At 39.8% G+C, this 17,913-nt stretch overlaps 1 protein-coding gene across 1 annotated transcript in view; it reads left to right on the top strand.

The window, feature by feature from the left end:
- Positions 1–4,573: 4,573 nt before the first annotated feature.
- aatkb (apoptosis-associated tyrosine kinase b) overlaps positions 4,574–17,913 on the top strand; it is a 73,322-nt gene continuing 59,982 nt past the window's right edge. The window contains exon 1 of the mRNA XM_084740390.1: positions 4,574–5,242. Within this exon, the coding sequence (XP_084596516.1) occupies positions 5,158–5,242 (85 nt within the window). The 5' untranslated portion in view covers positions 4,574–5,157. The remainder of the gene's footprint in view (positions 5,243–17,913) is intronic.

Here is a 17,913-nt window from a genome sequence, read left to right as displayed (position 1 = left end):
ACATGCAACACAATGTATCAGAGAGTAGAATATGACGTGACGAGACAGTGAAACAAGAGGAGGAGGAGGAGGAGGAGGAGGTGGAGGAAGAAAAAAAGTGAAAAGATTTAGGAGGAATATTCCTGTCAGAAAAAAAAAATCAAATGTCCAAAAATAGGAACTCAAAACTGCATCCTTCCACCATCTTCCTCCTCTCTGAGTTCTTCATCACTCCGCGACTCCATCAGAAAGTAAATGGGACTGAAATGGAATCAAAGACAAAGATGACAAGCCACGCTTCATCCTCTCCTCTTCTTCCTTTGCTTATACTGTCTTCACAGATAGATAAGAGGAAAATCACATTTTCTGATGCACAAAAGGCCGATCAGGTTGCAGATCTAAGTGTTGTCATTACTGATTATTTAGTGTCTGTCTCTGTTGGTTAGAAAAGTGCCTCTTCCTCTTCTGCTGCAGATATGTTTCTGTCAGCAAGTGGCTGAACCTCATGACCAGTCAGTCAAACACCTCTTCTTTCTCCCAGTGTATTCTGGCATATAGTGCGATATTGTTGACATAGTTGGCTGTTTAAATATGACATTTTAACAAAATTGAAAAGTCACATTGCAGCAATATCCTCATATAAAGTACAGGAAACGTCATGCAGAGGTTATTGAACAGACATTGCAACAAAACCATAGAATACTTGTTGCATACTGATGTTTCTGTAATGTTACAGCAACATAACTAATGGTAACACTGTAACTGTAATGTCGCAATAATGTTACAACGTCACAATTGTGACATTGCTGGGACATGCTGTGTTTGTTTTTCAACATGGACGCCATTTTCTTATGATTTGCGGAAAATAAAAAGAGTAAGATCCTTTTTTTAAAAAACAGAAACAGAAAATTTATCACTCTCAGCAAAGCCACAAGACTCCGTTTACATTTACAGAAACACTGATTTTATCAATCATCAAATCATCAATCATTCATTAAAACTCAAGAAAAGGGTCTTTGATCTTTCCACTATTCCAACAATCACATCTGTGGTTTGGTCAAGATAAACCCTGAATTCACAGTTAGATGTGAAAATATTCTCTACAATATACAATATTTCTCTCTGCTGCTTCTCGGGCGTCCAACCTTCCTCTCACTCCTCTCCTGATATTTTCACATCCAGCTGTTTAAATTAAGAGTTTATTTCAGCCAAACCACTGTTGGTGATTGTTGGAACTGTGGACAGAGGAACCAAGGCAGTTTGAATTATGTCCATTTAACAACAATAAAATGACTGTTTCTGTAAATTGATTGTGTTGTCTTTAGCAAGACAGAGAATTCTGCTGTTTCTGTTTAAACAAAAAGGAATCTTACTCTTTAACAAAGAGGTCTGTCTCTGTACGGATCATTTCCATAATTTTGTCAGACACTTACACTGTAAAACTGAACTAGTTAGTAGTAATAAAAATAAATGTAGCAATATGTTGCCACAAGTTGGAGGTAATCAGAACTTAAATATTTGGAATCTTACACCTACTCTTAAATTAAAGTTATTGATTAAGCCAACTCAATAAGTTAACAGAACTGAACTTTTAAGTGGACTTGACACTTGACAGTGAATCTGAACACAGATGCAACATTTTGAAATGTGATCAGGGAAAAACATGAAGAAAATGATTAAATAAATCTGTTGTTATAGAGTGCATAAGAGCAGTAATGTAAGAGGCATATAAAATGTTTTTGGTGATTGGAGACCCAGCTATGAATTAGTATTTTCATGAGTTTGCAAACCCAAACAGTCTCAAAGTGCAGGTTCTTCTCTCAGTGAAAATGTTTTGCTATTATTTGTGTGACTGCAGGGACCTCAGCCTGAAGTGGAGCTGAGCTGGATGGACGCGACCTGGACCAGGACTCGTGATGAGCTCACTGGACTGGACTCTGCAGGCGGAGGGATGGAGGTAGACACTGACACACACACGGAAACTGAAACAGAATGCTGGAAGGAGTGCAGAAAAGAACAGTACTGAATTTTAAAAGAAACAAAAAAATGTCACCCCAACATGAAATTGATGTCAGATGGATGTGCAGAATATAAGTTGGTCTGGGGCCACTTTTGTCCATGATGGGTTCAATATCTGGACTTCCAGACAGGATCCCATCTGGCTGTATATGGATGTTCTGAACAAGGTCACAATTTAGACTTTTCAAGACCACTGGTAGAAAGTAACTAAATAAAAATAATTCACTTAACTACAATTTAGAGGTACTTGTACAGCGTGCCTTACTTGAACATTTCCAAGTCAAGAACCTCGTGACTTGTTGGGTCCCTGGGCCTGTGCCCTGCAGGCCCACTTATTAATTCATCCATGCTCATGATCCACAACAGCTGCTTACTTGAATCACCATTTTTTTGTTTTGTACGTTGATTGTTTAAGCTGCCTTTTTGTGGTCATTTACTGTCTCTTTATGGTTGTTCTGTGTCCCTTTGCAGTGATTTTGTGTCTCTGTGGTGTTTTTGTGCTTCTTTGTGGTTATTTCGTGTCTCTCTGTACAGGTAGCTGTTATTTTCTGTCTCTCTGCAGTTGTTTTCAATTTCTTTGTGGTCGTATTGGGTGTCACTGTAGTTATTTTGTGTCTCTTTGAGGTCATTTTGCATCTCCTCATGGTTTTTTATGGGTTCTTTGAGCAACATCTTGCAGGTGAAGCCCAGGGGGTCTCTTGATCCTTTGAGCCTCTAGGCCTGTGCCCTGTAGAGTTGCTGACTTGAATCACAATTTTTTTCATTTTCATTGTTTGTTTAAGCTGCTTTTTGTGGTCATGTAATGTCCCTTTGCTCTGATTTTGGCACTCTGTGATGACGTTGTACCTCTTTGTGCCTGTTTTGCCCAGTTGTGTAGTCATTTTGTATGTCGTGGTCATTTTGTGTCCCTTTGTAGTCAGTTTGTGTCTCTTTTGGTGACATTTTGCAGGTGAAGCCCAGGGGGACCCCTGACCCTTTGGGCCCCTGGGCCTGTGCCCTGCAGGCCCACTCAGTAATCCATCCATGCTCATGATCCAAAACAGTTGCTCTCTTGAATATTTTTTTCTTTTTTACACTGATGCATTAAGCTGCCTTTTTGTGGTGATTTTGTGCCTCTTTGTGGTTGTTTCTTGTCTCTCTGTACAAGTTTGTGGTCTTATTGTGTGTTGCTGTACTTATTTTGTATCTCTTTGTAGTCATTTTGCATCACTTCATAGTCATTTTGTGTCTCTTTGTAGTCAGTTTGTGTCTCTTTGAGTGACATTTTGCAGGTGACGGTCAGAGGAACCCCTGAGCCTTTGGGCCCTTGGGCCTGTACTGTGCTGCCCACTCAGTAATCCATCCATGCTTATGACCCAAAACAGTGGCTCACTTGACTTACCATTTTTTTTCTTTACCATGTTTTTGTACATTGATGCTTTAAGCTCCCTTGTTGTGGTCATTTAGTGTCCTTTCGTGGTTATTTTGCATCTCTTTGTGCTTGATTCATGTGTGACTGTACAGGTAGTGGACATTTTATGTGTTTTTGTAGTTGTTTTAATCTCTGTATAGTCATATTGCATGTCAGTGTAGTTATTTTGTGTCTCTTTGTGCTTGTTTTGCTCCTATCTGTAGTTTTGTTTTGTTGTCATTTTGCGTCCTCTTGTGTTTCTTTGTAGGCAGTTTGTGTCTCTTTGAGTGACATTTTTCAGGTGAAACCCAGGTGGTCTCCAGACCTTATGGGCCCCTGGGCTTTTGCCTGACAGGCCCTCTCAGTAATCCATCCATGCTCATGATCCAAAACAGTTGAATCACCATTTTTCTGTTTGGTACATTGTTTCTTTAAGCCGCCAGTCTATATGTGGTCTTGGCAGCCGCTTTAAGAGAAGCTGCCAGAATGGCTTGTTCACATATAGAAAACCCATATATGTCTATCAATTATAAATGATACATTACATAACTATTCATCCATGCAACAAAGAGCAGGGTGCACAATAAGAATGCTGGGGAATCTGACAGAAAGACTGGATTTGTGCTTCCACAGATCTTGTTCTCCTCTTTTGGCAGCTCAGCCTGTGACATTTCTGCAGCTCGGCGTGGGCGCAGAAGAAGAATTACAATCGTAGTAAAGCGTGTAAGATGCACAAGGAAAAGTTGACTCCCTCTGCTGCCAGGAATCCAATCTGATGGGAAGAGAGGATGAGGGAGGTAGGAGAGGAGGAGGAGGGATTGAGTGAGGATGAATGTTGCCGGGTGGGGGAGGGGGCCTCATCCAACATGTATGAACAGTAGGATTAGAGTGGGGATAGTCCAGAGAGCCAAGTCCTGCTGTGTGCCTTTCCCCGGTGTTACATCACAGTCTGTACATCGGAGATTTTTTTTTTTTTTAATATCTTTTCTTATCTAACTGAGGGAGTTGAGGCGGAGGAGGCGACAGCTGCAGGCGCTGCTTCCAGGAGCATAAAACACACATACAATAAAGTCATGACAAGAATATTCAATTTTTTTCAGTTTCAGCCTGCAAGATAGAAATAAAACAGCAAAAATAGATCCTTCCTCCACTATCTGATCCTGCACTGTACAATTCAGTCATCTGAACATGCTCAAGCTGCACAGTAGCCTATCCACAGCCTCTCACAGCCCCCTCCCCCCTGCAGACAGAGCGCAAAAAAAAACGCTCCATAAATTCTATTGGGGAGCATAACCGAGCAAGATGGCGCTCTTGCTGTCAGCACCTCGGACAGCTCCCGGCATCTCCGGCACAAAACTCAGCGTTTGACTTGCTTTGATCGATCAGAAGAGGTGTCACGTGACTGATCTCGGGCTTTCAGATGATGTGACTGCATCCAGGTGTCGTGGGAAGCTGTGCGCCCCAAAAAACAAAAGAGGGGAGATTCTGGATCAACTTGACTGCTATTAAACAAGACTTTATCGCCTCCTCATCCTCCTCCTCTGCAGCGACAGGAGTTCAGGAGGGAAAAAAAGATAAGAACCGGCCTCGGCCTGCGGTGACTTCACGCCGGTACCTACGAGGAGAAATGGAGGGACGCGCTGAGAGCTCACCAGGGGCCGCTTCGGACAGGAGGAATGAAGCTGTGTTCAAGAAATAGTGCTGCCTAGTTTGTTGCTCTCCAAGCTCTCCTGCAGTTTTTTCCCTCTCGGTTCTGCGACCAGCCGGTGATGAAGATGTTGGTGCTCCTGGTGGCGACGATGTCTTCAGTCGTTTTCAGCCCCGGCTTTGCGCTCAGCTCCCATTTCAGCTCAGGTGAGGCGACATTCCGCCGCTATAACATCCCTTTAATAAAAAGCTCCTCAATGTGCTCTTATTTGATTACACTCGTTTTAGTCCCCGCAGAAACACTATTGGTTGGTGTTAAACGCCTACACATTGTCTCGAGGTCCACCTAATTCTATAAGACGAGCAGCATATAGAAATGATGTAATCTGCCTCATCTGCAACTGCCAGTGCTCTGTGTGTGTGTGTGTGTGTGTGTGTGTGTGTGTGTGTGTGTGTGTGTGTGATTTGAGATTTTTGATAGACAGAAAATCATGCTACAAGTACGCAGGATTGGGTCAGATTACTTTGAAATGTACTCAGTCTGTAGTTACTGAATACAAATTACTTGGCAATTTTGCAATTAGAAATGTAATCCATTGGATTACAAAAAATGTTTTAATCTGAATACTTTTGGATTACTTCAGAATCAAATATTGAAAATATTGCACCAAAAGCCCAACAGATGGTGGATTTTTGTGGGCAGTGCTGATACTGATATTAGGGAGTAATAATAAAATTCCAACATTGATACATCGGATACTATTCTTTATTTATATATGAAATCCAAAATGATTAAAACAGTAAATTTTCTAATCAAAACAAAACAAAACAAACAAACAAAAAACAGAAATAGAAAGACCTGACTGCTGTATTGATCTGGCTCTATTTGCATCTTAAAAAAAAGAAAAAAAAAAGGATGTAGCCAGAAAAATTTCCACAAAAAAGGGGACACTGGGCAGTGTTGTAACACTGGGGTAGTTGTAACAGTGTCAGTTTAAACATAGGAAGAAAACTGTAATGTATTCTGAATATTTTTGGATTTGGTTTACTTCAGAATAAAATATTGAAAATGTTGCACCAATAGTCAGTTTTTTGGGGGCCGATGCTGATAATGATATTGGGGAGTAGTAAAGATTTGATTTGATGATGAAATCCAAAGTGACATCAGGGCACTGAAATGGTAAACTTTCACTGGTATTTCTAATAACTATAACTGAAAAAAACACAAATAGGAAATCTTGAATTAAGAAAGAGGATCATACAGTATATACTTAAAATACTGCCTGAAAAACTAAAAAGAAAAATATCTGCATTATGTTCTGAAAAGAAAAGCACAGAACATAAATCGATATTTTGACCAGTATAGCGGCTTGGCCAGACTGATTTACTGGTCTGCATTTTAAAATGCATTTTGTATATTCAGCATTTACAGTTGGTCATACCATCAACCATCTTTGAAAGAACCCAGAACCTTCTCTGGGGGTTGTATCCAGCAGAACCTTTTTATCTTCTAATGGTGCTAACAGAAACCCTACCAGGTGCTTCTACTGAGAACCTTTTTACATTCTAAAGCAGGGGCTCCTACTTAGAACCATTTTGTATTCCAAGGCTTTTGTCTAGAATCCATCCATGGGGTTCGACTGAGAGCCTTCTTATATTATTGTATAAAGAACCCTTCCCCTCTCCCCTGATGAAAGAATGGTCACATCACATCATCTGAAATCTTGAAAGAATGATCTGTAAGGATCTCAACAATTTTTTTGGAGAACTCTTCCAAACAGGGTTCTGAGTCTTACAAAGAAGCTTCTCTTCAGAAAAGTGTTCTTCAGAAGCAAATGGTTCTGGGTAGAACCTCAGTCCTTCAGGAGGAACCCATGTGGAACCTTTATTTCTGAGAAAGCATGTATTTTAAAGTTCACAGACATCAAGCTGCTCAGGTCAGCTGAGCACTTTAAAGGTGCAGTACGTATAAAGGTGAAAGGCAGAGGTGAAGGTGAAAGGTGAAAAGGAGAATTGTGGGAGCAGAGGCTTCCTCTAAATGGAGAAGAAGGATGTAGCTGCTGTTATCTAATTAGTGCAGGAAAAAGAAGAGGATTATGGGAGATGATGGATGGAGGCAGATTCCTTTCATTGTTTTTCTCATGGTGAAATAATCAGAACTTGCTGCGAAGCAAAATGCCTATTTTTATGATGCAGCATAAGCAGCTACCGGCCTGTCATTCAGGTGGTTTCTATGACAACGGAAAGGTGCAGCAGTTTTTGGCTTTCAGTCAATAAAAAATGGATTTGCTCCTACAGTGCCGAAGCATTTTCAGGAGTTAGATTGAGGACACTGGCATGTGTGTGTTTTTTCTTTTTTCTGGATTGTTTTTGGAATCGGTGCTCAGTGTGCCGGAAAACAGAAGCCTAACGTCCATGATGGTTTGCTTTCCACTTGATATCCTCCAAATACGCCTAAGTGGGTCTCTACTGCCTTTCTTGCAACGGCTACCTTGGTTTCATAATGCTCTCCTGCCCTTTTCAAAACACATTAATTGAATTGCATAAAGCCCCCCTCCACTCCGGTGTTTTGGTCTCTGCAGCAGTTGATTTGTACCAGCTGACCAACGAGAGAACAGAGCTTTTTAATTCTCTCTTATATTTCTCTTGCTACAGAATCGTAACCAAGGTTTGTTTGTCTTTTCTGTCCTCTGACTCAAAACCACAGATTTATTTAACTGGACACCATTTAGATCCCTGTGACATTTTAAATTCCTCTTCAGTTTTTCATTTTGGACTAGCAAAGATCCGATTGTGATAATTGTTGTTTTTTTAAATCAATTTGTAGTTTGGATAGAGTCCGTACATAGGTGTTGCTTTGTTTTTGGTGCTCCAATAGATGTGCGCTTACTAAACGTGTTGTGCTTATAAATACACTCTTTTCTCTAAAACAAAAAAAGCATCTGTCAGCTGTTGTCATGGAGCTGAGCAAGATACTGAAATCATGACTGGGATCATTTTAAAGGAAAAATTATGTTATTTCACACATCTCTGTGTCTCATACAGCCACATAAGGCATCTGCATGAGATGCAACAGGCTTTATAGCAACTTCAATGTAAAATTGTTTGCTTTAGGTGACGTAGAAGAGTGAGGAAGTACATGTATGGAGGAGGTGGGGTGGATGGATGGGTCAAACAAACACCGGGGTTCGTGCTTGAAACGTGACTTACATCACTCGAACAGCTTAGGTGGTCGTCTTGTCATCTTGTCCGTTTTCAAATTTATATGTGTAAAAACTTTATTTAATTCAAGACCACAAAGCTGCTGGTACCTGACTTTTCCTTTTCCTGTTTCCCCTTTTTATATCAGTTACACAGTAGGCAAAGAAAATATGATCATTTTTACATATTTCGGCCACTGGCGGTCATACCTCACAGAAATCGACACTGTTATATTGTTATTTTTTGCATAGTTGAAGATGCATCTTGGTTGCTTAGCAACTATCATTGTCTCTGTTAATAAAACGTCACACGTGGTCTCAATTTCCAATTCCCCAACATCAAAATACACATAATTAATTCATTAGACTCAATTTAAATATGAAGCAGGGGAGGCCAGAGATGGTTGTAACCCTTTATCTTTCAGCAGTTATAAAAAATTTTAATCGGATTGTTGATGTTTATTATCCTATAGAAACATACTGCTGTGAATACATACAGTCACTGCAGTTTACTACACACGATGGCTGCATATTGATAAATATAAAAATACATTTTATAATTTTATATTTTTGTATTATTCTATTTTTTTAAAGAGAATAAATGCATTAATCTCAGTCTGGTTTTTATCACGAGACATAATAGAGTTTAGAAGTCAGAGGTCAAAGTGATTCTTATGGCTGTTATAGTAGTTGCAGAATTCTGGCATTTCTAGCGTTAACATACTTGTTTCATCATTTTTCCTAAACCTAACCAGCTTGGTTTGGTACCTAAACCTAACCAAACTGTGACCTACCTCACAGCTTTAACCACTTGTTAAAAAAGCTTTCTGACAGCATCTCATACAGACACAGAAGGGTACCTTGTGCATCAGCATGAGATGCAGACAATTGGTGACAAATACGTCGGTATTCTACAACCTGGAATGAGAACAGGTTGGATACTTTTAAACTGAGGTTTTACTCTTGTAATTGTGGCCATTCTCATTATGGGTCATGCTAACCTTGCATTTTCCACCTTCAAGTGGAATCCGGCTACACATAGTATACTGGGGCAAGAACTGTTGTGTGTAAACTCATTTCAAATGCTTGTGTCTGAGTTTGGCATCTGTGAGGTTGTGTGTTGCTGCAGATTCAGCATGTGTGCACTGGACTAAGGGTTAGCAGTGGAGACCCAGAATATTTTCACACCTGACTCAGAGAATTAAGAGCTTACTTTGACCAAACCAGAGTTGGAACAGTGGGAACATGAGCCCAGATGGTTTTGGTGAGTTTCATTTGGAATTAAGTGTGTTTTTTGTTGATTTGCAAGTTAAAATTACTGCAGTTGTCAATGGAGTCTGGTGGTTTTGAGAGGCGTGATATAATGGATGTTACTGGTTGAACTAAAGGGATCTTACTCTTAAACAAAAAGGTTTGTCTCTGCAGGGATCCTTTCTATAATGTTGTCATCCACGTAGAATAACGATATGAGCCAAACATGCACTTATAGTGGACATACTTTGACAGCTGCAGTTTCTCCCTGGATTACACTGCGACCATTACAGTGCATTTAGCAGCTGGACCAATTCCAAAAGTTTCTGTACCTGTTAGTCATTTAGACACAAAAATATATAAGTGCGCATGTACAGTAACCGTCAGAAGTTTGGACACATTTCTTAACCAATCGTTATTTTTCAAAAGACATGGTTCAGATTATACCAACAGTGTCATCAAAGCAAAAAGTGGCTACTTTAATGAATCTAGACTATCAAAGAGCGAAAAACTTTTGCACACTAGTAGGTCAGATGTGTAGTAGAAGAACATGGGTCGATAATAAAAAGCACACAGTGTTCTCTGCACTGGCAATCAAAGATTTATTTTATTAAATCTTTGATTGCAAGTGCAGAATACAGTGTGAGAGAGTCTTTTATATTTTAGATTCTTAAAAAAAGAGTCTTCTTTTGCCTTAGCACACTGAGGTCTGTTAACATCTTTCTGTTCCTCAGTGCTATGTCACGCATTTCATTGCTCTGATTGGCTGAAGGTCTATCCAATTGCATCCAGAGGCATTTTGGAAATAAAAGATGAACTGAGATGTTGTGATGCCAGGATATTTCATTAGTTGATTAACAGAAAAAATGAATTGATCCCAAGTCACTTTTTGAGCAAATATTATTATTATTTGCTGATTTTCTTGATGGGCATTTTCCACCATGTTCTGGTCATAAACCAAATGATTAATGGGTAAAATAATTGCCAGACTCTTTTGATCATGAGGAGAATTATTAGTTGCAGCCCTGCATATTATAGGTGCCTTCTTGATATGGAGTATTAGTCCATTCAATGTGTATTTTATTGTTCCAGGTCTCCTCCAGGTCATATCTTGCCATGTTTTGTTTGTATTTGTGTATCAGTTGTACAGATATTTTCTTAATGAATATAATGAGGAATGACACTGGGGTAAGTAAATGAAAGGATGGAGGCTGAAAAGTAGATTGTAAAAACAAAACTGAGAGAAAAGGAAAGGAAGGTGCTCGTCCTGTAAGTTGGATTTTCCCCTCGTGCCAAAAGTGATGACCGCTGCGTAGGGCGCGGGTATAGAGATGACATCACAGCCCAGCGAGGGCAGGGCTTGCTATCAGTGGAGGTGGAGGAGGGGGGTGGGTTTACTGGCAGCGCTGGCTGGTTTCCTGAGCCCCAGGTTATCCATTTCACATTTCTCAGTGGGCTCAGAGGTGCACTCTAATTATATGAACACACAAAGCAGACGGTGAAGCGGGACGTAGCGTGTTTGGAAGCCCAGTGGACTTCACTCTCTCCAGGCTATCAGTAAACTAGCAGGTCCAGCTGCTGGAGGACACGGACGAGGAGCTGGTGAAGCAGGTAAACACAGGGGAAAGGGGTTGTAGAGTGGATGTACACAGCTGGAGGTGGGGCATCTGTGGGTTTTTGCTCTTCATACAGAGAAAAAAGTAGGTTACAGTCAAAGCAGAGATGGGATTAGATAGACAAGGAGAGAAAAATAATTTGAGAGGTTGCATCACTTTCAAAGTACATACAGTTGATGCTGATGTTTTGACTGAAAAGAGAAGCTCACAGAATAAATCATGTGCTGTTGGCAAGCTGCAGAAGTGGAGGGCACCAAGCTATATGGCTAGAAATTGGATTCACGCCATTTACTGTGATTGAACAACCTCTTAAAGCTTTCTCGTCTGATCTACTCCTCAAAACCTCCTGTTAGGAACAACTCCCCAACACTCACGCCGATCTGAAGAGATGAAAGGACTGTGGTGGTCTTAAGTTGTGAAAATCTGGCGGCAGGTTTTTTTCAGTTTTTTTGTTCTGCAGTGTTTTCTGTTTCTGCAGAACGGCTTGTTCAGAACATAATCATTCCCGTATTGAAAGGCCCAGAGTGTCTTAAGTGAGGCTGCTGCAGACATGCCTCTGATTGCTAATAGCTTCTGAGAGATTCTCTTTGTGTGTGTTTGTCTGTGTGTGGTATAAAAACTATTTTTGTTGAAGGAAATAAACACTCCCACAATAACTCCCACTCATCCATTCTTCACCTCTGTTCAAATTATTCTCCAACTGTCGTGATTAAGATGAATTCTCATCAACCTCGGATGAATGAAAAAGAACATGCTCAGGTTACAGCGGAAGATCAGATAGACACACACACACACACACACACCACGCACTCCTCTTTGATGCTTCAATGGCTTGATGCGACACAAAGACTATCAGTGGATTGACGAGCTTGTACAACAGAGCAGTTCACTGCTTTGCTTCTGCCACTGTGCGTCTCTAAACTGCTGAGCTTTATTGAATGTTTCCATTTAAACTTGATCAACAATCAATATTTCTCATGGAGTTTTATAGAGGACGTTTATGTTTTTCTGTAGATAGACAGTATCTCGTACTTACTGTAGATTATGGCTGCAACTAACGATTATTTTTACAGTTGATTAATTGGTCAATATTTTTCATGAGTTGTTTGGTCCATAAAATGTCAGAAATGGTGAAAAATGGCGATCATTGTTTCGCAGGATGGCGCCTTCAGATGTCTTGTTTTGTCCTGGAGAAGTAAAGAAAACCAAAAGTAAAATAAATAAATAAAAAGTAAAAATCTGATTAATCAATAATCAGAATGGTTGGCGAAGACTGAAACCATCAAGTTAGTAGTGTAGTCACCTAATCAGTCCCTTCAGGATTTCGCAGGTCTTTTTTGGGATCGTTGTGGCCTAAAATGCCTGATTTTGTGGCAACTTTTCTAAAAAATTGCAATGCATGATGCAATGTTTTTTAGGGTTTTTTTGCAATGAAATTGTGGGACAAAATGAAAATTGCAAAAGAAAAATATGTAATTTATTAAAAATCCAGGGCAACTTGTTCCAAGGAGAGCAAGTCCACACTCTGAGTGCTCTACCGAAAGAATTACAAAGAATTACAAAAAATTATAAAAATCTGCTTTATTTATAAATGAAGAAGTGCACCAGGAGGGTATTTCACAAAGAAGCAGAATATAGCAGTTAAAATATAGTGAATAATGGGCACGTCCTTGTACTTCATCGGCATGGTGTCCCTGGAGCAGAAGACCAATAAAGAAAATCTCCAGTGTGTTGACATCAGCTCGATTCGAAAAGTAGAAAAAAAAGGTTGAAAGTTGTATTTAGAGCATTCTTTACTTTTACATACTTCATTATTTGAAACTTTGGCTACATGTAATATGAACATTTGACGTTTTAACATCATATATATGACAGCTTGTGTGTCATTTAAACTCACGGAAATATTCAATCCCAAAACACAAGACTTTCTGTGGCTCCAACACTCCATCAAATGGAAATATTTTCAATGTTTTACACAGATTTCCTTTCTACAGATTTGCTTATTTTGAGAGCTCATTATAATTTACAATAATAAAATGGAGAAAGGCAGAAAATTCTCACGAGAATAATCCGTTAATCAACTAATTGCTGCATCCTAATCAGATTAAAATATCCATAATGTATTATTTATCTTAGTTATCCATCTGTTACAGTATATCGACCTAACAGACGAGAATAGAAAAGAGGGTCCTGATGATTTTAAAGCAATGTGGAGATACAAAGATACACTTCATGAAATAATAATGAAATGTAATTCTTTTTTTATCCTTGAGGAAGATTCTGTTTTTGTTTGCCCTGCTGCAGGGTGGACGGGGTGAGCTGTAACACAGCAGCCCTGCAGGCAGGACGCATTCAGCGTCTTGCTAAAGAGCACTTCAGCTTCCAGCTGAAGGACGCGCTGCCCACACACTGCTGAACATCACTTTGATACATCTTAGGAACATTTTAGAAAACAGATATTCTCACTTTAAAATGTTATCCCTCCTGTGTGATGTCAGTGAGTTCTGAAGATCCCTAACTTTTGCACTTTAGATCTTTAACATGCTTGTTCATTCTCATAATTAGGCTTTAGAATCCATCCTTTACATCCAATAAAATTATTTTCCTACTACAACTCAGTACTTTTAAAAACTGTACTTATTTGGCTGTAGGGATCAAAGCAAGACTGTATGCCTGAGACCGAAAACATGCAGCAATAAACACAACTTCACAATCCACTTTAATAGATCAGGAAGCAAATTAATACAAACAAAACGATTATCACAAAACATCATAGAAAAAAAACTTCACAATGTTCAAACATTCACATTGTATACATGCTCTCATGAGGAAAAATAGTAATATAATTACTCAGTGCTTAAAACGGTATAAATCAGTATCTCAGTTTATTTCTCATTTATTTTATTTATAAGCATTTATCAGCATTTCTGTAAATGTGCCAGTGTTAGCCAGCTGGCTGATTTTCAACTGCAGAGATGTTTTGAAACCTATTAAATGATCAAATTTACAGAACAAAGACAACAACACACCATAAAGACAGGAAGAGCAATAAAACAAGAACTCTCAAGACAGAACACAAGCCATGCAGAGCAACAACAGAGAAAAGAGAGAGATAGAGCCATTTCTTTATTGCGCTATCACATTTGATTTGTTACATCCCTAATGTCAAGTGTTTAATTAAGAGCTATATAACTAAAATGTGCATGTGGCATTTGTTTTATATATACATTTCTAAAGTTCTAAAATGTTTCTGCTGCTAAATGAAAATCTTTCAGCTGAAGTTGGGGCTGTAGCATCCTTATATCATCTTTTCTAGTTTGACTTAAAACTGCATCAGTTGTAAACCTTTTATAAATGAGAACCAGCAGTAAAACACTGCAGAGACCACTGTGAAAAATGAAACCCAGATGACGATGATAGACTGCTGAAACCTGAGTTTTATCGCTGTTTATTACAGTTTTATCTCCTAATCCTCCACTGATTGTCTCTGTCGATAGTCCGACACAGGCAGAGAGTTTCAGGCTCTCTGCTGCTCCGGTTTCAGATGCAGGATCTCTGCAGTGCAGCCCTTGAGCAAGGTTTACCCGCCTGCCACTTCCACCCTGGCCTGTTGTAGGCCTGACTAATGGGATGGATGATGGAGTGTGACAACAGTCACCTGTTCAGATCTCCTCTGTGCTGCTGCTCGGTCCCCAGGCCCGGATCTCTGTCTCTGCAGCTCCTGATGAGGGCCAACGAATTTCACGCTGGAAGTTGTGTGTGTGTGTGTGTGTGTGTGTGTGTGTGTGTGTGTGTGTGTGTGTGTGTGTGTGTGTGTGTGTGTGTGTGTGTGTGTGTGTGTGTGATCAGAGAGATTGTTATGTTGTTGACAAAATACATGGCAAGCTTAATGGGTACTTTGTCCTCTGAGGCTGCTGAAATAGAAGAATAGGAGGGAACGTGAGTGCTCTCCCACAGTACAGCGTCACAGTGTGTTGGTGTTTCAGCACAATGGAGAGCTCCCACAGTGAAAACTCACTGAGCAATGAGCTGAAGAACAAAACTGAGGCTATATTAATCAAAATGAAACTTTTTTTTATTTGAGCCCCATTTTAGCATTAAGCAGAATATAAACAACTAATAAGTGGTTTAAAAGACACTATAATGTAGCAGTACGCAGCTATGAGGGCAATTTTTAAGTATGTATTTGCCTGCATGCACAGAAGCATCTATAAGAGATCCATAACCGTAATTAATTCTTGATAATACAGTGTAACATTGCTGTAATTATGTATTATGATGTCTTGCAAATGATTCACACATGTATTTAAATAGCTTGTACCAAAACAATCATACAATTGTTTATTCACAAACTACTAAAGCTAAATATGAGGTATAAATATCACATATCTTCAACATTATTTCTATATTATTATTTTATCTTAAGTTTCCAATGAGTATAGTGAAAAAAATAGAATATGATATATACTGTACCATTACATTATGCTGAGTTTTCTCCAACTGTACATGCTGTACTGTTTCCACCAAGATACTGTCAACTACTGTGGACAATATTAGAAATCAATGCACAGGACTAATTCATGGCAATATTGGATCTGTAGAAATGTGAAGAGTTGCCTTCACTTTTCATATATTTATATATCAAATACCTTATGGAGTTTCCGAGTAAACAAAACATGCTTACATACAGCAACGTTCAGTGTATTTTCTTCTTTGCGAAACATTTGCATTTTGTTTACATGTTTGCACGCTGCAGTCTTCTTCCTCTCTGACATCTGTTGGTGCATTACTGCATTGCTTCGGCAGCCCACCAACTATCAATCAGCAGACAAATGTGAAAATGTTGTCAGGGATGTGTGTTGTGTAACCTGCATGCTGCTCGTGTATGTATATCTCCTCACAAATGGGCTCGTGTGTTGGTAGTGTTTTATCATCCGTTTCTCTCTAATAAGTGGACATAATGCTGTACTGAAAAAGATTTGAAATCAGCGGTTGAGGTACTGAGGTAATAAATCAAGTAAGAAGACTCCATACAATCTGACTTCTGTCTGCAGCCAATGGAGTCGCCCCCTGCTGGACATTTGAAAGAACGCAGGTTCAAGGCACTTCTGTAAGCTCTGTCCACTGTCATTGGGTACTAACCACTGCATGCTGGGAATAACCCACAAGACCTTGCATGTGGAGATGCTCTGACCCAGCCATCTAGCCATCACAATTTTGCCCGTTTCTTTGGTGAAATAAGCAGGGACGTCTCTGAAAAAGACGCCGTCTGGAGGGCAGCACATGATGGGGCCTTCACAGATGTGACAGTTACCCACGATGCCATGGGCACTAACATGCCCCAATACCATCACGGCTGCTGTCTTTTGAAGTTGGTGCTGGTGACAATCTGGATGGTCCTTTTCCTCTTCAGCCCGGAGGACACGACGTCCATGATTTGTGAAAACGATCTGAAACATGGACTCGTCAGACCACAGCAGACTTTTCCACTTTGCGTCAGTCCATCTCAGATGAGCTCGGGTCCAGAGAAGTCTGCAGTGTTTCTGGATGTTGTTGATATATGTCTTTCTCTTTGCATGGTAGAGTGTTAACTTGCATTTGTAGATGCAGAGACAAACTGTGTTTACTGACAACGGTTTTCTAAAGTGTTCCTGAGCCCATGTAGTATCCTTTATACAATGATGAGGGTTTTTAATGCAGTGCTGTCAGTGTTGGTTTTCAGCCTTGTGCAGAGATTTTTCTGGATTCTCTGAATCTTTAAATGATATTATGGATTGCAGATAGTGAAATCTCTAAATTCCTGCCGTTTTGTGTTGAGAAACTTTGTTCTTTAACTGTTGGGGTATTTGCTCAGTCACAACCCATCTATGCTCCTGAACAACTGAGCATTTTGAGGATGCCCCTTTAAATGAATTTAAAAAATTCAACACCACTGTCTCTCTCCAGAAATCATGACTCAGTTACTCAATAAAATCCATACACCTTGTTGTGAGGAGTTTCATTTAGGAACTGTTTTCTTTTTAGTAGAGAAACATAGATTCTCCTGCAGTACTTCTGGTAGATTCTACTGTAGAAAGAAAATAGTTCCTATATGAAACTGCTCACAACAAGGTCTGTGGATTATCTTGAGTAGCTGGGTCATGATTTGAAACTCTGCAACTTACACCAAAACAACAAAAATCTGATGGTGACCATCTCAGAAGTGGAAGTGCGTCTTTAGTGTGGCATCATACCGGTGTCCTTTTTATGAGACAAATTAGCGAGCCTCACAATAAAACAGTTAGCTCTTGAGATTAAATCATGCAAGCTATTCTTTCTTTTATTACTCGGCCTGTCCATGTAGCTATGAGTGCACTAAGGGACTAATTTCATTTCCTGGTTCCTTTTTAGCCTCTCAGCTGAGGCATTAATGACAAATTGATTTGCTCTGCAGCGATACGCTGTTAGAGAGACATCCAGTCATCATCTTTGCTCTGTTTAGTCTGTTTGCACAAGAGAGGCTGATCACTGGACCCGAGGACAGGAGAGTCAACACATGAGTGGAGTCCTGCACTGACTGGCTGACTGACTGCAGAGCGCTGATTCGATCAATACACCACGGTGTTGATTTATTTTGCTCCTGCTCTTGTCCTCTTTGGGTTTTGATATCACTAACTTTTCATTCTTGCTCCTCCGTGTCATTGCACTGAATGTATCTTCCCTGTTTGTCTCTTTCTTAACCTCCCTCTCTGTGTTTGTGTCTATCCATCTCCTTTTCTCTATGAACTGTGCTGTGGAGACCCTCCCAGTCCCTGCAGTATCACAGCAGGCT

The sequence above is a fragment of the Lutjanus erythropterus genome, chromosome 17 (genome assembly GCF_056507025.1).
Source record: "Lutjanus erythropterus isolate fLutEry1 chromosome 17, fLutEry1.hap2, whole genome shotgun sequence".
Taxonomy (NCBI): Eukaryota; Metazoa; Chordata; class Actinopteri; order Lutjaniformes; family Lutjanidae; genus Lutjanus; species Lutjanus erythropterus.
Note: the sequence above shows the minus strand (reverse complement) of the source record. Positions and strands in the feature narration are given on the sequence as shown.